General features: G+C 39.7%; 1 protein-coding gene and 2 long non-coding RNA genes across 10 annotated transcripts in view; 1 reads left to right on the forward strand and 2 right to left on the reverse strand.

Moving 5' to 3' along the window:
- The window catches only part of LOC135105894 (valine--tRNA ligase-like), a 30,376-nt gene extending 15,342 nt beyond the window's left edge, over positions 1-15,034 (reverse strand). For 2 of the 7 annotated variants that reach the window (XM_064014563.1, XM_064014543.1), the window contains exons 1-10: positions 13,942-15,029; positions 13,461-13,577; positions 12,965-13,217; positions 12,431-12,538; positions 11,916-12,051; positions 10,116-10,269; positions 9,694-9,883; positions 2,519-2,661; positions 1,363-1,426; positions 138-237 (exon numbers count right to left, since the gene is read on the reverse strand). In XM_064014563.1, the coding sequence (XP_063870633.1) occupies positions 9,805-9,883; positions 10,116-10,269; positions 11,916-12,051; positions 12,431-12,538; positions 12,965-13,217; positions 13,461-13,577; positions 13,942-13,949 (855 nt within the window). In that variant the 5' untranslated portion in view covers positions 13,950-15,029 and the 3' untranslated portion in view covers positions 138-237; positions 1,363-1,426; positions 2,519-2,661; positions 9,694-9,804. Of the gene's footprint in view, positions 1-137; positions 238-1,362; positions 1,427-1,905; positions 2,214-2,518; positions 2,662-9,693; positions 9,884-10,115; positions 10,270-11,915; positions 12,052-12,430; positions 12,539-12,964; positions 13,218-13,460; positions 13,578-13,941 lie in introns of those variants that run through there. The other 5 variants (XM_064014573.1, XM_064014580.1, XM_064014554.1 and 2 more) reach the window with 5 other exon arrangements.
- LOC135105889 (uncharacterized) lies at positions 4,405-7,597 on the forward strand. Its single transcript, XR_010271040.1, has 3 exons — positions 4,405-4,558; positions 6,230-6,418; positions 7,255-7,597. It is a non-coding gene; the product is annotated as an uncharacterized LOC135105889 (long non-coding RNA).
- Positions 15,035-16,858: 1,824 nt separating the features above from the next.
- LOC135106066 (uncharacterized) overlaps positions 16,859-22,270 on the reverse strand; it is a 19,843-nt gene continuing 14,431 nt past the window's right edge. For both annotated transcript variants that reach the window (XR_010271120.1, XR_010271125.1), the window contains exon 3: positions 16,859-19,901. This is a non-coding gene — a long non-coding RNA (uncharacterized LOC135106066). The remainder of the gene's footprint in view (positions 19,902-22,270) is intronic.

Consider the following 22,270-nt stretch of genomic DNA (forward strand, 5'->3'; position numbering starts at 1 on the left):
AGAGCAGTGTGTGAAAGACATCTCCCACTAAGCTTGACTGTTATCAGTGTCAAGGATTAAAAAACTGAGCATTGCATCTTGAAAGCACACAAGTAAGAGATAGGGGACCTCAACAGTACAAATAACACAATATTCACCTGACTGTTGGTTCCTGAAAGACTCCAGTGAGGTGTGCTTGTTGCTCCTCATTAACGGAAGTCTCCCAAGGTCTCTTCCGCTTGCTATCCACAGCGCCACCTGAGAGAAACACACACAATCAACACTGCAGCATTACACAGCATGGGAGGCATGACAGGGTACACTGATATGCACATTCAAGAAAAGAAAAGGATTAAAGGAGCAAACTATGTGAGTAGTAGTAGTAGTAGTAGTAGTAGTAGTAGTAGTAGTAGTAGTAGTAGTAGTAGTAGTAGTTTTAATGCCTCAAACATCAGTCCTATTGCTTTAATTTCCTGCCTATCTAAAGTTTTTGAATCTATCCTCAACAGGAAGATTCTTAAACATCTATCACTTCACAACCTTCTATCTGATCGCCAGTATGGGTTCCGTCAAGGCCACTCTACTGGTCATCTTCTGACTTTCCTTACCAAATCTTCGTCATCTTTTTTTAGAGATTTTGGTGAAACTTGCTGTTGCCTTGGACATATCAAAAGCTTTTGAATGAGTCTGGCACAAAGCTTTCATTTCCAAACTACCCTCCTACGGCTTCTATCCTTCTCTCTGTAACTTCATCTCAAGTTTCCTTTCTGACCGTTATATTGCTGCTGTAGTAGACAGTCACTGTTCTCCTAAACCTATAAACAGTGGTGTTCCTCAGGGTTCTGTCCTGTCACCAACTCTCTTCTTATTATTTATTAATGATCTTCTAACCCAAACTTCTTGTCCTATCCACTCCTACGCTGATGACATCACCCTGCATTTTTCCACGTCTTTTCATAGACATCCAACCCTTCAGGAAGTAAACAGTTCACGCAGGGAAGCCACAGAACGCCTGACTTCTAATCTTCCTAAAATTTCTGATTGGGGCAGAGCAAACTTGGTATTGTTCAATGCCTCAAAAACTCAATTCCTCCATCTATCAACTCAACACAACCTTCCAGACAACTATCCCCTCTCCTTCAGTGACACAACTGTCCCCCTCTTCTACACTGAACATCCTCGATCTGTCCTTTACTTACAATCTAAACTGGAAACTTCACATCTCATCTCTAGCTAAAGCAGCTTCTGTGAAGTTAGGCATTCTGAGACATCTCCGCCAGTTTTTCTCACCCCTCCCCCCCACCAGCTGGTGACTCTGTACAAGGGATTTATCCATCCATATATGACAATCCATGTATGAAGAGTTATAAAGAAAGAACTTACTTATTAATGGTTATGCAGCCACTCACTAGCTGACCAACTCATCTCAGCTTCAAGGCAACTCAATCTGGAAATAACAGACAATGGAAACAGGTGAGGCTTTTAATCTTCAAGGGACATGTTAAAAATCCTTTGTCAAAGCAACAGTAGTGCATAATTCAGTCCCAGATTGTTAGAGAAATGCAAGTCAAGACAGTGAAGTGTAAACAGCAGGTAATTGTTGGTGTGACTTTGCCTGCCATTCAGTAGGAGAGGTAAATAAGGTGTCAATGTCCCTCCTACTTAAAAAAACACATAGTATATTTACGCACACTGCTGCCAATTAATTAATTCTCCCTCAGCAACACTGCATTATATTCAACACCTGCTGACTAACTACTGTCTGTAAGTGAATCACTGAAACTACACACATCTCTCTCTCTCTCTCTCTCTCTCTCTCTCTCTCTCTCTCTCTCTCTCTCTCTCTCTCTCTCTCTCTCTCAAAAGTACTTATATAACACTGTAAATACTAGTGTTTTGCTTTGATCAATTGTTACGTGATACTACCTCCACTATTTCAGCTTCTACTGTGTGGGTGAACAATGGGTCCTCCTGAGGCAGTGGTGTAGCAGGTGTTTCGCTCGACACTGTGGGGGCAAAGACTGTCTCCCTTGTGATATACTGCAGTCAATGTATTGCCTCCACACACAGCAACACTGTTCTTCCAAGCTTTGAGTTTCCTCACTACAGTGTCATTCAGAATAAGCTCCAAGATTTGTTGGTGTTCCCACAAGGATCTTCCTCAGCTCTGCCAGCTTGCAGTCTCTCAAGGGCCTCAGTCAAGATTCTCCTCCAGGCCTGGCCACATGCTGCCTCTGTCTCCAAGAACACACCTACTCATTTCACACTGATATAAGCAACCTTTTCAAAGTCCCTCACAGCATTTTACATTTCTGACAACAAGCAATATTTAATGGGCTCCTACACACACACACACACACACACACACACACACTCCTAGATTAGACTTACCTTTAGGATTAATGTTAAGTTTTCCCCATCCCCTATGTACATTTTCTGTTTGTCAACTGCCTAAATAATAAACCGTTTATTATTATTATTACACATGCAGGAATCTTTCTCACCCTTAGCCAGCAGACAGCACACCTAGAGTACTCACATTTCCTGTGAGTGGCAGTGCACAGCTGTTATCAATGAGTATTAGTGGAAGGTCCTCCATCACACAGCCTTGTGACAGCCTGGACTGGGGCACTTGCTGACCAGCTCTGGAACCTTCAGGGAGGTTTACTGCAAACCTGCACACTGAAGGAAAATGCAGTTTGAGTCAATGTACATATTATTAGATAGACAAAACTGTGTGAGTTATCTACAGTGATACAGACTTACAAAGATCTTACACAGCCCAAGCCTTCAATTCAAAGCAAGTGCTTTAGATCTACATAAACAATTCAGACAGCTTCTAAGATCTACATAAACAATTCAGACAGCTTCTAAAATCTACATAAACAATTCGGACAGCTTCTAAAACCTACATAAACAATTCAGACAGCTTCTAAAATCTACATAAACAATTCAGACAGCTTCTAAAATCTACATAAACAATTCAGACAGCTTCTAAAATCTACATAAACAATTCAGACAGCAATAACTTTGCTTCTTCTTCTTTCCCTCCTCTACTTCAACCAGATGGCACCACTGCCATCACATCTATTTCACTTCACAACCATTTAACTGACGTCACAAGGTAGACAACGAGACGCTCACGCCACCAGCTCCACACCAGTTCACAGCTGGCCTCCACGCAGTCCAGACCTCTCCTGCTCCAGTTAGTTTTTCACCTTTCACCGACTTTTTCCACGTAGCCTGGTAAGCCTTCACCTTCCGATGAGCCGTCCCTTCTTGGTGGAAGTAACATATATGATCCATGGACATATATTGTTCGCCTTGTGTGTTTTAAAGGCTTTTATGTGACACGGTACTGTTTCTTTTTGTTCAGACCGATGTCGGACCAGAACGAGGCTCACGGAACGCCAAGGCGTTCGTCATCGTCGTCCTCTGAGAAGAAGAGACGTGAGAAAGACTCTGTGCCTTTACCGGCCAGTAAAAGGAGGGCCACCCAGGACACGGGAGTGAAGGACGGCCCGAGTCAACCACGGCCCGAGTGTGGTTCACCACCAGCTGTGGCCGGCCCAAGTCGCGCCAACACAACAACTGAGTGCTCGTCTGGCGGTGAAACTATCAACCGGCTATCTGCATTGTTGAGTGATTTAATTGAAAAACTCGACAATAACCCAGTACGGGAAGATGAGCCTTACGATAACTGTGAAAATATTCGTGGCCTTCATGACATTTCCTCGTCTGAGGAAGACGCCACAGTAAATTCAGTGGGTTTGCTTGACCCTTTGGATGAACTGGACACGTTCCACTCCATGCCTGCGTCCCAAGACTGTGATGAGGTTGATTTTCTTAAGGCATTAGGGGAATTCTCAGGTCTTTTCCATAGTGAAGAACAGAAAGGAGAGCCCCTCTCTGAGCGTTTGGCCTCCATCCTGAACTTGAGTTTGAGACGTCGACCCTCCGCTGAAGGTATAAAATCTACTTGTGAAAAAATCAAGCTCCCAAGCAATGTGCCAAACCTAAAAGTTCCGGTGACCAACGCTGCTGTTTCCAAAGCGATGAGTTTTGGTGGAAAATTGATTGACGCCAAGCTTACTCAAACTAATGGCCTGATCTCAAAAGCTTTAGTTCCTATTGCACTGTGCATAAGCGATATCGGGGAAAAGAAAGGAAAAAATATAAATTCATACTTAGATGGACTAAACATGAGTCTTAGACTGCTTTCCTCTGTTATTAATCACATTAATCAACTACGGAAAGAAGTTGCACGGCTCCATGTTCACGACTCTGCCTTGGCCGAGCTTTGCAAGCGGGAGTATGAGGTTGGACAAGATGCTCTTTTTCCGTTTGATGTGACTAAGAAATGCGAGGAAATACATAAAACAAAGAAACTGGGAAGGCCTACATACCGTCCTTACAAGTCTTCTGGGAGGAGGTATGCTTCAAACAAGCAAACTAGGCGGCCCTATCAGGTTTCCTCGCATTCTCGGCTACATAACCAGCCAAGGCCTTTTTTAGGCCAGAAGCATCCCCAGGGGAGAGGGATGCATTTACCAAAACTCCACCAATAAGCCACCCCAGGGTGAGTACTGTTTTACCCCCAATGATTAATACTCCAGATAATTTTAAGGGAGGTAAAATTTTTTATGCCAGTTCAGTATGGGGATCACTCACAAAGGACATTTTTATTCACAATGTGGTACATGGTAAATTTCTGGATTTTGCCAGTCTACCCAGCCAGAATAATCCACCTAGCCCTTTGAAATTGTCAACAGCTGATAGCCATGCCCTGGATATTGCTCTTTCATTGTTCCTTAAACAACAAATAATTGAACGATGTGAGCCAGAGAAGCATGGGTTCTTTTCTAATGTGTTCCCTATTACTAAAATTGACGGTACTACTAGAGTCATTCTCAACCTCAAGGAACTTAATAATCATATTACTCATATCCATTTTAAATTAGATACTCTAAAGGATGTGATACAGTTAATTCATCCACACTGTTTTTTCATTACCATGGATCTTAAAGATGTTTATTTTTCAGTTTTTGTTAAGCCAGAGGATAGAAAATGGTTACAGTTTGTGGAAAGATCAGTTCTTTCGTTTCACTTGTCTACCACAAGGTTTGACGTCAGCCCCTCGTATTTTTACGAAATTACTGAAGCCTGCCCTATCGCATCTTAGAAAACGTGGAATATTGGTTGTATGCTATCTGGATGACTGTATTTTCATTGCAGAGTCGGAAGAGGAATTAACAAGGGATGCACACTATGCCATGCAGTTTTTTGACTCTTTGGGGCTCACGATAAATGTAAAGAAATCAGTTCTGGAACCCACACAGGAAATTACTTTTCTTGGGGTTGTGCTGAACTCTGTTGCTATGACGGCCGCTTTGCCTCCTGTTAAGAAAGATCGCATAAAGACGCAAGGTCGGCTTCTATTGAAGGGGGAAGTTACCTTGCTTGACTTGTCCTCTTTCATTGGTTTGGCCGTGGCCTCGGATCCTGCTATAGAATTGGCCCCACTTAGATACAAATATCTCGAAATTTTTCGTAACAGAGAACTTGCCAGATACCATGGAAATTATAATTCAAAAATTATTCTGGATGATCATGCCCGGGAATTAATCCAATGGTGGATTGAAAGTGTAGATTATCAGGTTATATCATTACGATCCTCTTCCCCCCAACTGGTTATGTTCTCGGATGCTTCCCTGACAGGTTGGGGTGCAGTCATGGGAGACGTTAAGACAGGTGGTCACTGGGCGTATAGGGAGTTGGATCATATCAACTGCTTAGAATTAAAAGCCATTCTCTTGGGTTTAAAGTCCCTTTGTAAAGATATCAGGGGAACACATATCCGCCTTCGCTCGGATAATTCCACTACAGTTGCCTGTATTGAACGTTGTGGTAGTAGTAAACCTTACCTTAATTCATTAATTGAACAAATTTTTGCATGGGCTGACTCAAGGGGGATTACCCTATCGGCACAGTATGTAAAAGGGTTACGTAATGTTGAATCAGACAGAGAGTCCAGAGTTACGAATTTGGATGGTGAATGGATGTTACACCCTCGTGTTTTCAATAGACTTTGCCAACTTTTTTATACACCGGATGTGGATCTCTTTGCTACACGAATTAATGCACAAGTGCCTGCCTACGTCTCCTGGAAACCAGATCCATCTGCCACACACATTAATGCCTTCACACTGCCCTGGTCAAATGGAAATTTTTACGCTTTCCCGCCTTTCAGGATCATCTCAAGAGTCTTGAAGAAACTCCAAGAAGACGAGGCACCAATACTGATGATATTCCCACTGTGGCCGACCCAGTTTTGGTTGCCCAAAGCTCTCCAGCTAATGGCAGCAGTTCCCGTTCTTCTCCCCAAAAATTCCCTAGTTCTTCCACAACATCCTACTCAACGCCATCCACAGGCTCAGAGGTTGGTGTTAACGGCAGCGATTTTATCAGGGAATCGTACGAAAATCAAGGCTTTTCGGCAGAGGTTGCCCAATTTCTCCTTACGTCATGGAGAGATAGCACAAAATCACAATATGGGCCACCTCTCAGACGCTGGATGTCTTTTTGCATCTGCGGGGAAATTGATCCATTTCATCCACCTTTGAATATATTTCTCCAATATTTGTTGTCAGAATTTAGGAGTGCAAAAGGGCGAAGCTACAGCTCAATGAACACCATAAGATCAGCCATCTCTACCGTAGCCAGTATTAATGACCGGCCGGCAGGACAGCATCCCTTAGTGACCAGATTTATGAAGGCAGTTTTTAGGGAAAGACCAGCTTTTCCCCGATGCCGTATTACCTGGGACCCTAAATTAGTCTTGGATCACTTGACAAGTTTAGGGCAAAATAAGGATTTATCACTCATTCAACTTTCCAGAAAACTGGCAATTCTTATGCTATTATTGACTGGTCAACGAGGACAAACGTTACACTTACTTGACACTAGAAACATGACTGTCTCAGAGTCCAGAGTTGTTTTTAGGATAGGGGATCCACTTAAAACTTCGAGGCCAGGTGACCATTTGTCCGAGTTGAGTTTTAATGCCTATCCCCATGATGAAATGTTATGTGTTGTTGCCACAATAGTGAATTACCTTAGTAGAACAAAATCCATACGCGGGGAAATCACGGGATTTTTTATAACAACAAAACCTCCAATAAAATTAGCTGCGAGGGATACGTTACGTCAGTGGACGAAAAATATTATGCAAGCTGCTGGGATTGACCTGACTATTTTTTCCCCTCATTCTACTAGGTCGGCCTCATCCAGTAAGGCAGCCCTGAAACTGCCGCTGTCCACTATTATATCAACCATTGGATGGGCCAAGGAGTCAACTTTCACTAAGCATTATCAAAAACCTATCAACAAAGGTGGTCAGTTTGCCAGGGCAGTTTTGTCATAAGTTATGTATGACCCTGCCTTGTGAAAATGTTTATTTTTGTATGCAATTTTACGTTTGCTACTGTTGTTAACATTGAGTACACATTAGGATAATACTTGTTATTATACCGTTATAATAGGTATAATTTTTATTTGGTTGTTTTCAACTTTTGTACACGCCAGGGAGGCGCATCACACATTGTTAATAAATTGGGTTATATCATTGGTCTCTAATATCCCTATTATAGAAGTCTAATACGCCTAAACTGGAAAACAAAAAGTAGGTTTGAGGAACCTCTCTAAAGCTCTCGTTGTCTACCTTGTGACGTCAGTTAAATGGTTGTGAAGTGAAATTGTAGATTAAACGAGTACTTACCAAGTATGAAGTTTGATCGTAATTTCACGAACATTTAACTGAGTCACTGAGGTAGGAAACGCCCTCCCTACCCAACCCAGACACTCATGGAACATACTTGGAATCTGCTCAATGAGGTGTTTGTTTGCTTCCTCAAACCTACTCTCTAAAGGACTGATGTGGAGCTGGTGGCGTGAGCGTCTCGTTTCCTACCTCAGTGACTCAGTTAAATGTTCGTGAAATTACGATCAAACTTCATACTTGGTAAGTACTCGTTTAATCTACAATTTCTAAAGCTGAACTCTTTGCTCAAACCTTTGCTAAAAACTTTACCTTGGACGATTCTGGGCTTGTTCCTCCCTCTCCTCCACCCTCTGACTATTTCTTGCCACGTATTAAAATTCTTCACAATAATGTTTTCCATGCCCTCGCTGGCCTAAACCCTCGGAAGGCTTATGGACCTGATGGGGTCCCTCCTATTCTTCTCTGAAACTGTGCCTCCGTGCTTGCACCTTGCCTAGTCAAACTCTTTCAGCTCTGTCTGTCAACATCTACCTTTCCTTCTTGTTGGAAGTTTGCCTACATTCAACCTGTTCCTAAAAAGGGTGACCGCTCTAATCCCTCAAACTACCGTCCTATTGCTTTAATTTCCTGCGTATCTAAAGTTTTTGAGTCTATCCTCAACAGGAAGATTCTTAAACATCTATCACTTCACAACCTTCTATCTGATCACCAGTATGGGTTCCATCAAGGCCGCTCTACTGGTGATCTTCTGGCTTTCCTTATTGAGTCTTGGTAATCCTCTTTTAGAGATTTTGCTGAAACTTTTGCTGTTGCCTTGGACATATCAAAAGCTTTTGATAGAGTCTGGCACAAAGCTTTGATTTCCAAACTACCTTCCTACTGTTTCTATCCTTCTCTCTGCAACTTCATCTCAAGTTTCCTTTCTGACCGTTCTATTGCTGCTGTGGTAGACGGTCACTGTTCTTCTCCTAAATCTATTAACAGTGGTGTTCCTCAGGGTTCTGTCCTGTCACCAACTCTCTTATTATTCATTAAAGACTTTCTAAACCAAACTTCTTGTCCTATCCACTCCTACGCTGATGATACCACCCTGCACTTTTCCACGTCTTTTCATAGACGTCCAACCCTTCAGGAGGTAAACATATCACGCAGGAAAGCCACAGAACGCCTGACTTCTGATCTTTCTAAAATTTCTGATTGGGGCAGAGCAAACTTGGTATTGTTCAATGCCTCAAAAACTCAATTCCTCCATCTATCAACTCGACACAATCTTCCAGACAACTATCCCCTCTTCTTCAATGACACTCAACTGTCCCCCTCTTCTACACTGAACATCCTCGGTCTGTCCTTTACTTATAATCTGAACTGGAAACTTCACATCTCATCTCTAGCTAAAACAGCTTCTATGAAGTTAGGTGTTCTGAGACGTCTCCGCCAGTTTTTCTCACCCCCCCCAGCTGCTAACTCTGTACAAGGGCCTTATCCGTCCATGTATGGAGAATGCTTCACATGTCTGGGGTCTCCAGACCCACCTGAGGCATACAGCGTCACCCCAGAGTACAGCCCCAGGTTGGTCTGGCTAGCCCCAATGACGATGAAAGCAGGAACCATCATTATCACCTGCTGTGGTTGATGATGATGGCTTCTACACACACACACACACACACAACCTCAGACAGCAATTCCTGGAAGAAGAGAGGACAGAACAGCATGCCAGCCACAGCAAGAGCGAGTGCGTGAACAGCCACGGCCACCAACCAGTCACTACTTCCCTAGCAGAAGAACGCAGCCCCCAGAATCGACCAAGTGGTGAAGTCTGTGCTCAATATCCTTTATCATGACTCTCTCTCTCTCTCTCTCTCTCTCTCTCTCTCTCTCTCTCTCTCTCTCTCTCTCTCATCCACCATTAGCCAGTCTCCCTCTCCCTCTCTCACCATTGGTCAGTGGCCTGTACAGCAGACACCCAGTTGTCATGGTGAAGGGATTTTCTCCAAATACTGTACCTCCATCACTCCCTCCAGGCTCCTCCCACTTTCCTCCAGTCACTATGTAAGCTTGATGATCAGCAGCTGTCCCTCTATACCACAAGCTTCACTCTGGGCAGCTCTCTGGAGGCCTCCGAACCTGTGGGTGTAAGGTTAGGTTAGGTTAGGTTAGGTTAGGTTAAGTTAGGTTAGGTTAGGTTAGGATAAGTTAGGTTAGGTTAGGCTAGGTTAGGTTACGTTGGTTAGGTTAGGCCTGTGGATGGTGTGTGGAGGAGGACAGGACAAGGAGACCAGTGGGAAGGCTGTGGAAGGCCTGTGAATTTCAAGGTAATGCAACACCTCACACCAACAACACCAGAACAATGCCTCACCTAGCCACCTGCAGCCACATCACAGTCTCTCCCCCTCGTAGGTAATGGCAGCAGTGGTGGTGGTGGTGGTGGTGGTGTTGCAAGGAGGAGGCAAGGCACCCATGACTGGAAAAGGAGAGGTGAGTGCCTTGAGGCTGCAGGACGGGGTGTGCAGCTGTGTGGGAGACAAGAGGGTGGGTGAGAGGGAGTGGGCACATGGGAGAGAGTGAGTGTGTTCTATGGCAAGTTCTATATAGGATTTCAAGGGTGTTTTTGTATATGATAGGGAAAATATTAATACATACATACATACATACATACATACATTTTCATCTCCCAAGCACCCCTCTTCTCTCCTCCTCTTCCCTCTTCCCCTGTTTCATGCAAATAGGTCAACACACACACACACACACACACACATTCATAGAGGGATAGATATTAGCACAGCATGATTTAAACCACTAATATAACTATCAAACACACACACACACACACACACACACACACACACACACACTTCTCCACAAATCTGAAGGCACTGTGGTTTCCAAGCCCTTAAAGTGAAAGAGTGTTGAGGGCATAATATTGCACCACTGCCAGCATGAACTTGTCACTAAAGCTGTCATGCGCCTCACACGCCTCCTGTCACCCGCTCATGCCAGCTGCCAATGCAGAACGCACCCTCCAGCACTCAATGTTTGGGGAGATAGTTCTTTGTTAATGGAAGATAATTAGATTTTCTCTCATATCAAGTTGAATTGGTTTAGCTGACACTCTCTCTCTCTCTCTCTCTCTCTCTCTCTCTCTCTCTCTCTCTCTCTCTCTCTCTCTCTCTTTCACAATTGATTCCAAAGGCCACAAAGATGATTAGCAGAGGTTTTTGTGAGTGTTTCTCCTGTTAGTAATGTAGGAATGTTGTTAATTTGTCACTAAAACCATGAAAAACATCCTTAAAAACCTGTGCTACTTCAAATAGAGCCTTTTTAAAGCGTGTTTCTCCCATCAGTAGAGTAGAAATGTAGTTATTTATTTATATTTTATATATAACACACACACACACACACACACACACACACACACGTGGTCTGGCAGGGAAGTGTTATGAGAGATGTACAAACGCATAGCAAGGCAAGGCACACAGCTTTCACACCCACCTCACACTCACTCACAACACTCTTTCAACACCTTAACCTTTGTTGGGGAAGAGAAGCACTACTGCCTTAACCTTACAAATACACTTATTATAGCTTATCTCTTACATATACGAAGATAAAGCACACAAATTTCACCGTTACTCTCACCCACAACAATCTTTCAATGCGTTAATCCTTGTTGGGAAAGAGAACCACTAAAATATTATCTCCTACAAATATATTTAAACACTCACTCAACACTCAACACCTTAGCCCTTGATGGAGATGAGAAGCACTCCTATCCTAACCTTACAAGAGCACTCACTAAAATCTTATCTCCTACATATACCAAAACAAAAACACAATTTTCACCCTCACTCACTCAACACACAACACCTTAGCCCTTGATTGAGATGAGAAGCACTCCTACCCTAACTTTACAAGAGCACTCATTAAAATCTTATCTCCTACATATACCAAAACACACAATTTTCACCCTCACTCAATCAACACTCAACACCTTAGCCCTTGACGGAGACGAGAAGCACTCCTACCCTAATCTTACAAGAGCACTCACCAAAATCTTATCTCTACTCCATTCATTGATCCATACACCAACCCAGTTACCCCACACAAGACTCAATGCACCACAAAGTTATACACATTCATCTATCTATGCCACACTGACTATTGAAGTTGGTGGAGCACAGGGTGAACCAAAGGGCATCAGCTCCACACTCTGGGATGCCTGTGGGGAAGTTCCTCCTGATACCAGTGAGTACCTCTTCTGTATTCAGGCTCCCCTCCATCCTCTCACACAGTACCTGAGGGCATGAGGGGGTGGTGAGAGGACAAGAGGCTACGAGGGAAGGGATGAAATGTGGTGAAAAACAGAAGAGAAAACAGATGAGCAGGAAAATGGAAGCAGAGAAGAGGAAAAGGAAGAAAAGAGAAGAGATGAAAAGACAAAGAAAGGGAGAAAAGAGAGAAAACAGAATTATAAACACAATTTTTGCCATCGCATCTAAAAATCTCTCTCTCTCTCTCTCTCTCTCTCTCTCTCTCTACAGTGCTCCGTTCAAAAAAATACACTTGCTAAGAAGCTTTCACAAATATTCATGTATCAACTGCTGTCCAGATACTGCTCACCACACCCAATGAACATCAGTACAGAACACACTCCAGCACCAGCAAGTCACGCACCTCCAGGGACGCCCCACTGATCACATCCAGGGGGTTTATCACATTGCCCCAGGACTTGGATGTCTTGTGGCCGCCACCATCACACAGGAGGCCATGCAGCAGCACAGTCTGGGGAGGGAGGGTGATATAACATAGGTGATATAACACAGGCAATACTGGTAACAATTAATATCAAACTACGTAAGAGGAAGGAGAGGTAACACACAGGTAGTCAGTTCTTTCAATCTATCAGCATCTATAAACATTACTAGCCTTCTGAAATCTCCATCTTTTTATCAAACAATTAGTAATGCTAGAGTTTACAGTATTAACAGATATTTTAGTTATATATCAATGAAAATATGGACTAATTACACACCTACAATTAGTTACCTGAGTTTCTGATAACACATAAGACAAAGGAACAAAAACAAGATCAATAACAGAGAACAGGACCACAAAGAATGCATATCAACTGAAGGAAAAAACAATAAAAAGTAAACATTTCTGCCATATATCAGACCATCCAAACTAACACTAGGTAAACACACGTACCTTCCTTCTGCACAGCCTTCCGCCTTGCATCTTCCTCCGAGCAGCTGCCACCCACACCTCCCGGCCGTCTGCTGCAGTGATGTGGTACACTGGCATTCTGTGGCCCCACCAGAGTTGCTGGGAGACACACCAGTCTGTGATGTTGTCCAGCCAGCTATGCCATGCCCTCCTGTGCAGCTGTGGCACCAGGTTCAGACGGCCGCTCTGCACAGCCTCAGACGCCTCCTGTGCCAACTCCTTGCACCAAACGAACCTGTGTAGACATGAAAGTAAGCAAGCAAGAGAGAGAGAGAGAGAGAGAGAGAGAGAGAGAGAGAGAGAGAGAGAGAGAGAGAGAGAGAGAGAGAGAGAGAGAGAGAGAGAGAGAGAGAGAGAGAGAGAGAGAGAGAGAGAGAGAGAGAGACTTAACCTAACTTAACCTAACCTAACTGAATTAATATAAACCTAACCTGATGGAAACAAATAAATAAAAATAAAAAGCTGCAGCCGGCCTCACCTTTCTTGACAGGCGCCTTTTTTTATGTTCATACACATTTCCCTGGTGGCACACGCTGCTAGCCGCCCCCTGGCCACGCCCCTCGCCACCTCACTCATGTACAGATCCATTGCCCCTCTGAAAAGCAACAAATTCACCCGTATATCAAGTCTGACTCTGCGTTTGTTTACATTTCTCTGGGTCTCTGTCTGGGCTCAGGCCTGCAGGATGGGAGAATGATAGAAAACGAGAGATTTTCAGGCAAGACTAGTATAAGTTGAGGCTCTATTATAAAATACCGTGATACAATATTACTATTACTACTACTACTACTAATAATAATAATAATAATAACAATAATAGTAATAATAATAATAATAATAATAACAATAATAGTAATAATAATAATAGTAATAATAATAATGAAAAACACACAATGCACATGATCGCAAGACCACTCCTGCACACACACATACACACTGAACATTACTTGAGCACTTACTTGGTCATCGTTTGAGTTTTGTAGATCGTGATTGAGGGTGATGCAACCACCCTCAATTATTCTCACTGTGTTCTCCAAATACTGGTTGCAAGATGTAGCAGTGACTGATGAGGATCTAAAACTATAATTATGTCATACGATAAGAAAAATTTAGGACACACACACACACTATCAGTCAAATAGCCTTTGAATCAGGAGTGCTTATACCTCATGTCTTAATATCGCTCTTTTTCCTAACAGTATACTGAGGTCGACAAACTGAAAGGCTTTGGAAGTGTCAACAAAGACTGATTTCCCTAATTAATTGCTTGGTATGTCAGTTACTTTGAATCGTCTTTTTGCCTGGTATATTTTGGACTCTAATTATTAATGCATCTGCTAGTCCATCATCACATTGTATCCAGCCACTTTGAAGCTTTCCTTAACTAAAAACATCACTCCTTTCTTGTTTGATCTTTTTCATAAGTTGTATCTATTTTGTTCAATGTTCTCTACTTGTAACTCATCACAATTTTATTTCTGTAAGGTGAATTATATCCAGACTCATCAGGATAAACATTTGGCTTAATCCCAAGATGAGGCTATTAATATTATTCTGCATCACACTCCATAGGGCTTCTTTCTCCTTCACTGTTTTCCAGCCCTCCCTCATGTTCAGGTACCACTTCCTCACTTTCTTGTCCAAAACTCTCCACTACAATATCTCCTGCTATTGTTCTTACCCTCATCTATTGCCTCTACATCCTCAGTTAGTTAACTCTTCCCTCTCCTCTTCAGTGAGTTAATATCTGTTAGCTCATCCTTAGCCAGCCTCCAGACAACTGCCAGAGTATCTTTCTGTGATTTAAATTAGATTCTTAACGGTCTGTGCCATTTACCTATGAATTTCCCTACCCTGTGATGAGATGGGTGTGTGGGTGATGGGATGTGTGAGTGACTGGGTGAGTGGGTGATGGGATGGGTGACAGTGAGCAGACTGGATGTGTGACTGACAGACTGACTGGATGGATGGTCAAGTTGCACAGATTGGATGAACAGACACACTCACTAACCTAAAGTGAAAAATAAATAAATAAAATATATATTACACAGTCCTTCACCCATAGTCTCTCTCTCTCTCTCTCTCTCTCTCTCTCTGTGGCTCCTGGTCCCCCCTTTTTTTCAAGCAAGGTATTATTCGCTCACAGGCGAGGGTGTCATGAGGCGCCACCTCACTCATTGTCGCCAGGTTGAGAGGTTGTGCAGAAATGTACTAAACCAGTGCGTAAGGGAACCAATATATCCAAAATTCATACCCTCTTCAGTAATAATTAAACCAAAAAATAGTGAAAAATAAACCAAAACATATGAGTGAAGACTAAATAAAAAAAACAAGAGAAAAACACACAAGAATAAATAAAAAGCAACCAAAAAAATTAATAAAAGTCAATTCCTTAAAAGAACCATTTCAAACAAAAAACTCAAATATATGTAAACCAAAACGCAAAAACAATTACGTAAACCCAAAACATTATATGTACGTAAACCCAAGAAATTGTATATACGCAAATGGAAAAAAATACGCACATCCGCAAACCAAAAAAAAATATCCGTAAATCCTAAACCAAAAAAATCCGTAAAAGAAAAAAAATCCGTAAAAGCAAAATACGTAAAACCAAAAAAAAAAAAATACGTAAACCAAAAAAATACGTAAAATAAAATACACATACATAAAACCACAAAAAGGGGAACCAATATATCCAAAATTCATACCCTCTTCAGTAATAATTAAACCAAAAAATAGTGAAAAATAAACCAAAACATATAAGAGTGAAGACTAAATAAAAAACAAGGGAAAAACACAAGAATAAATAAAAAGCAACCAAAAAATTTAATAAGTCAATTCCTTAAAAGAACCATTTCAAACAAAAAACCAAAACGCAAAAACAATTACGTAAACCCAAAACATTATATGTACGTAAACCCAAGAAATTGTATATACGCAAATGGAAAAAAATACGCACATCCGCAAACCAAAAAAAAATATCCGTAAATCCTAAACCAAAAAAATCCGTAAAAGAAAAAAATCTGTAAAAGCAAAATACGTAAAACCAAAAAAAAATACGTAAACCAAAAAATACGTAAAATAAAAAATATACGTAAAACCCCAAATAAAATCCGTGGAAGTAAAAAAAATCGTAAAATCGTAAAACTAAAATAAATAACCATAAAACCCAAAAAAATATTCATAAAACCAAAAAAATATCCGTAAAGATAAGAAAAAATATTCGTGAATCCAAAAAAATTGTAAAATCATAAAACTAAAACAAATAATCGTAACCAAAAAAAATATTCATAAACCCAAAAAAATATCCGTAAAGATAAAAAAATATACGTGAATCCAAAAAAATTGTAAAATTGTAAAATTAAAATAATCGTAATAATAATAATAATAATAATAATAGTAATAATAATAATAATAATAATAATAATAATAATAAAAATCGTAAAACTAAAAAAATTCATAAAACCAAAAAAAATAAATAAATAAAACCAAAATATTCGTAAATCCCTAAAATACTTGTAAAATTATAAAACAACAAAAATATTCACAGAACCAAGAAAATATTCACAAAACCAAAAGAAATATTTAAAAAATGAGAAAATACATATACTTGTAAAAGCAAGCCACCAAAAAAAAAAAAAACATAGGACACCAAAAGTACAATAATGACACCAAAAGTACATTTGTAATACTAAAAATACACAGCTGATACCAAAAAATAAACAAACATTCATAAAACCAAACAAATACATACAAATAAAAAATAAAAACTTTGAAAGACCCCAGATAATAAAACTAGAATGGGTATTGATGCGGAGAAAAAAGTGTGAAATACTGGTAAAAACAGACAAAACCACACGCCACAAACACTGACCACAGCAACGAATGAATAAACATGAATATCAAGTTAACGTAAATATAACTAAATTTAGTACAAAAAGAGAAAATAATTACCGTAATGGAAGCTTCCTGACGGTCACTCCCACCACGGCCCCACGAGGGAACGACCGGGCCTGCCGCTGTCCACCCAGGTCCCCCGCCAGAACTAAAGAAAGGGGAAGGAACTGGGCACACAAGGTGCATTAGACATGCATGGCCTAGCAGGTAAAATAGCTAAATATATAAAAATCCTAAGTCAGAATACAGATCGCTAGGACTTACAGATGTACACACATGGCATACACCTGTGCATCCTAGAAAGCTGCAAGAGCTGACAATACATAGCTAAATCCTGAGTTAAAAACTGTCACAACATGCAGATGTACACTCCAGGCATACACCTGCACATCACAACAGCTGCAAAAGCTAAATATATAATATCAATCCTAGACTGTATATATAACATATATATTACATATATTAAAAAAATATACATATATATAGGTATATATATACTGATATATTTATAAAACCTAAATATATCAATCAATCAATCCTAGAAAATGTATATATAACATATATATTACATATATTAAAAAAATATACATATATGTAGGTATATATATACTCTGATATATTTATAAAAGCTAAATATATCAATCCTAGACAATGTATATTTAACATATATTATGTATATTGAAAAAATATACATATATATAGGTATATAATATACACATAAATTATTTAATCATCTAATGCAAAGTCTATATATATATAAACATGATATATATATATAAACAAGTTATATAATCCCACTAAAGCAAAAATGTATACATATATAAGTATTATAAATAATACATATATATACATACACATACATTTATTAATAATTATCTAACCCCCCGCCGGCAGGGTTGCCAACCCGACCGGCCCGCTGCCGCTGGAACATCTTCTTTCTGGGAGAGAAAAGGAGAAAAAAGGGCGCACTCTAGGTGCATTATACATCCTGACATAAATGTAGCTAAGACATACATGAAATGAAATAAATATATATATATCAATAATCCTATCCTAAACCAAGCCGATCGGCTGACCAGGCCGACCGGCTTACCTGTTGCTGCTACTACTGCAATCGCGCCTTCGCTGCCATCGCGCCTTCCCTCTCCATCTCCCCTCGCGCCTGCCACACACTAGCTGAGAGAGAGAAGAAAGGTGCGCACAGCGGCGCCACAAGCCTAACGGGTTAAGGTAGCTAAGACATAAATAAATAATTGATACACACATCAGATATACGTCTTAAGGACGTATATCAAAATATATGCATCAAAAAAAATATATGGATCACTATATATATGCATATATCCGGAAATATATACATATACATTACGCGATCCTACCAAAAAAAAAATCATACCTGCCAGTCGGATGGCTAGTCCGACTGGCATACCGGCGGCGACATCTTCTTCTTCTGCAACCAGGAACCCGGAACATCTTCTTTCTGGGAGAGAAAAGGGAAAAAAGTGCACCCGAAGGTGCATTATACATCCTAACAAGCATGTAGCTAAGACATATATATATATATATATAAAAAAAAATATATATATCACACCTAACCTAAACCTGACCGGTCGAGTGGTCAACTCGACCGGTGTACCTTATACCTGTGGCTCCCGCGTTGCCGCAGCAAGTGGAAACAGACAGCAGACCACAGCCGTCCTCCCATGGCAGCCTGGAAGAAAAGGACCCGTTGAGAAAACATGGCTATGCGTCCATTGCCTATAAAGAAAAGGCTGCCATCAGTCTGAGTAACAGAAGACAACCTTGCCTATCCTGACCAGATGGCCTCACCGACAACACCACCATGCAAACAAAATGACCATCAAGGCAACAATTCACACCAAAAAAAAAACCCTGGCAACAATAACTGCCAGAGGGCGAACCTCCCGCGTCAGAGGAAGCATTACAACAACAACAGTTAAAACACAAACAAACATTTATTTCATTGTCTGCTGTTTCTTCATAGATACATTTACATTAAAGAGACCTAGATGACTGAAGCAGAAGTCTTCACTCTTGGCTGAGGGTGAAATGTTCCTCTTCTCTCTTGTGGACACCTGTGGGAACCATTACCAAACAAAACAAAGCAGTATTAAGCCAAACACCAAAAAAAAATATATGTAGAAGTCTTCATTCTTGACTGAGGGTGAAATGTTCCTCTTCTCTCTTGCGGACACCTGTGAGAACCCTTACCAAGCAAAACAAAGCAGTATTAAGCCACCCAAAAAAAAAAAAAAAAAAAAAAATTAACAAAACCGCGAAATATAACATCAATAAACTTAATATATAAATAAAACATGTAATTTATCAATAAATTTGCAAAAAAAATTATTTTCCCTCCCACCAATAAAATAATTAAATAAATCAAATAAGCTGTAAAAGAAAAATAATAAATATTTATGTTAGTATATTTGTTATTATGTTAGTATATTTGTTAGAGCCAGTAGTAGAAAATTATTACCACCACCACCACCACCACCACCACCACCCTAACTACATTCATTGTTTCTATAATGCCCTGTATATTGATAAAGTACTACTACTACTACTACTATTACTACTACTACTACCACCACCACCACTATAGAATCTTCTGTGGTCTTGTATATTTCTTGCATTCCAAACACACTTCTGAAAAGAGAACACACACACACACACCACACACAAATAAAATAATAATATAATAAGAATATAATAATCTAGCACTCTTAATAATAATTATCTATCTTAATCTCACTCTTACTAATAATTATCTATCTCTGTATATATCTATCTAACTAACACTCTTAATAATAATTATCTATCTATCTTAATCTCACTCTTACTAATAATTATCTATCTCTGTATCTATCTATCTCTTTATCTCTTTACTTTGCCGGTAACCAAGATTATTTGCAGCACATTCCAGGATGGTGTGGGCCTGTTTCTGCTCCGTCATCTTTCTTCACTGTTCCTCACCATCACCTTCCTTCCAAGGTATCTGCAAATAACAGGGAAAATTAGAAGAGTTGGTCATATTTCCTCCACCCACCCTGCCCTTCCTTATATATATATATATATATATATATATATATATATATATATATATATATATATATATATATATATATATATATATAATTTTTTTTTTTTATGTAGGAGTGACACTGGCCAAGGGCAACAAAAATCTAAGAAAAAAAAAAGCCTACTGAAATGCCAGTCCCATAAAAGGGTCAAAGCAGTGGTCAAAAATTGGTGGATAAGTGTTTTGAAACCTCCCTCTTGAAAGAATTCAAGTTGTAGGAAGGTAGAAATACAGAAGCAGGCAGGGAGTTCCAGAGTTTACCAGAGAAAGGGATGAATAACTGAGAATACTGGTTAACTCTTGCATTAGAGAGGTGGACAGAATAGGAGTGAGAGAAAGAAGAAAGTCTTGTGCAGCGAGGCTGCGGAAGGAGGGGAGGCATGCAGTTAGCAAGATCAGAAGAGCAGTTAGCATGAAAATAGCGGTAGAAGACAGCTAGATATGCAACATTGCAGCGGTGACAGAGGCTGAAGACAGTCAGTTAGAGGAGAGGAGTTGATGAGACGAAAAGCTTTTGATTCCACCCTGTCTAGAAGAGCAGTATGAGTGGAATCCCCCCAGACATGTGAAGCATACTCCATATAAGGCCCTTGTACAGAGTTAGCAGCTGGGGGGGTGAGAAAAACTGGCAGAGACATCTCAAAACACCTAACTTCATAGAAGCAGTTTTAGCTAGAGATGAGATGTGAAGTTTCCAGTTCAGATTATAAGTAAAGGACAGAGCGAGGATGTTCAGTGTAGAAGAGGGGGACAGTTGAGCGTCATTGAAGAGGGGATAGTTGTCTGGAAGTTTGTGTCGAGTTGATAGATGGAGGAATTGAGTTTTTGAGGCATTGAACAATACCAAGTTTGCTCTGTCCCAATCAGAAATTTTAGAAAGATCAGAAGTCAGGCGTTCTGTGGCTTCCCTGCGTGATATGTTTACCTCCTTAAGGGTTGGACATCTATGAAAAGACGTGGAAAAGTGCAGGGTGGTATCATCAGCGTAGGAGTGGATAGGACAAGAAGTTTGGTTTAGAAGATCATTAATGAATAATAAGAAGAGAGTGGGTGACAGGACAGAACCCTGAGGAGAAGAACAAGGACCGTCTACCACAGTAGCAATATCACGGTCACAAAGGAAACTTAAGATGAAGTTACAGAGAGAAGGATAGAAACCGTAGGAGGGTAGTTTGGAAATCAAAGCTTTGTGCCAGACTCTATCAAAAGCTTTTGATATGTCCAAGGCAACAGCAAAATGGGTTCAATTTTAATAGTAATGTCGAGGCAATATATAAAAAAGTTAATTCTAGAATGCATTTCATGAGGAAACTTAAGAAACTTAAGATTAACACTAAAATTATGCAGTTATTCTATACAGCAGTAGTGCAGTCAGTCATTTCATTTTCCATCACATGTTGGTATGGTAATTGTAGCTCTGATTCTAAAAATAAACTAACCCGATTAATCAAAAACTGTGCAAAATTAGGCGTAAAAAATATCAATTCATTGATGGATATATACAGAAAGTTCTCTCTACAAAGATGCGAAGTAATTATCAATGAGGTAACACATCCACTGAATGGCCATTACCAAAAGTTACCCTAAGGGAAAAGGCTGAGATCATCAAAATGTAAAACAGCCCGATTGTGCAAGTCCTTTGTGCCGGCAAGTATCACAATTTTAAATAATGGCCCTCTCAACATATCATAGCTAACTATACTAAGACTTGGGAAATAGTTACCAGTTACCAGTTATCTTTTTATGTACCAGTTATCTTTTTATGTTTTAATCGGGTGAGTATGAATATTTTAGATTAATAAGACCTGTTAGTTTTAGACCTTGTATGAAAGATTCAATCTTTTATCAAAACACACAAGACAAATTTCATGTATGTTACGTGACCAATAAATAAATATTATTATTATTATTATTATTAAAAGTTTCAGCAAAATCTCTAAAAGAGGATGACCAAGACTCAAACTTTTAATAATAATAACAAACTTTTAATAATAATAAAACAAACTTTTAATAAATAATAATAATAATCATATTTATTTATTGGTCACGTAACTTACATGAAATTTGTCTTGTGTGTTTTCATAAAAGATTGAATCATTCATATATATATATATATATATATATATATATATATATATATATATATATATATATATATATATATATATATATATATATATATATATATATATATATATATATATATATATATATATATATATATATATATATATATAAGCCTTCCATCAGCAGAATCTCGTGCACTTTATATTTCTGCCCAGAAC

The sequence above is a fragment of the Scylla paramamosain genome, chromosome 1 (assembly GCF_035594125.1).
Source record: "Scylla paramamosain isolate STU-SP2022 chromosome 1, ASM3559412v1, whole genome shotgun sequence".
In the NCBI taxonomy this organism is placed as follows: Eukaryota; Metazoa; Arthropoda; class Malacostraca; order Decapoda; family Portunidae; genus Scylla; species Scylla paramamosain.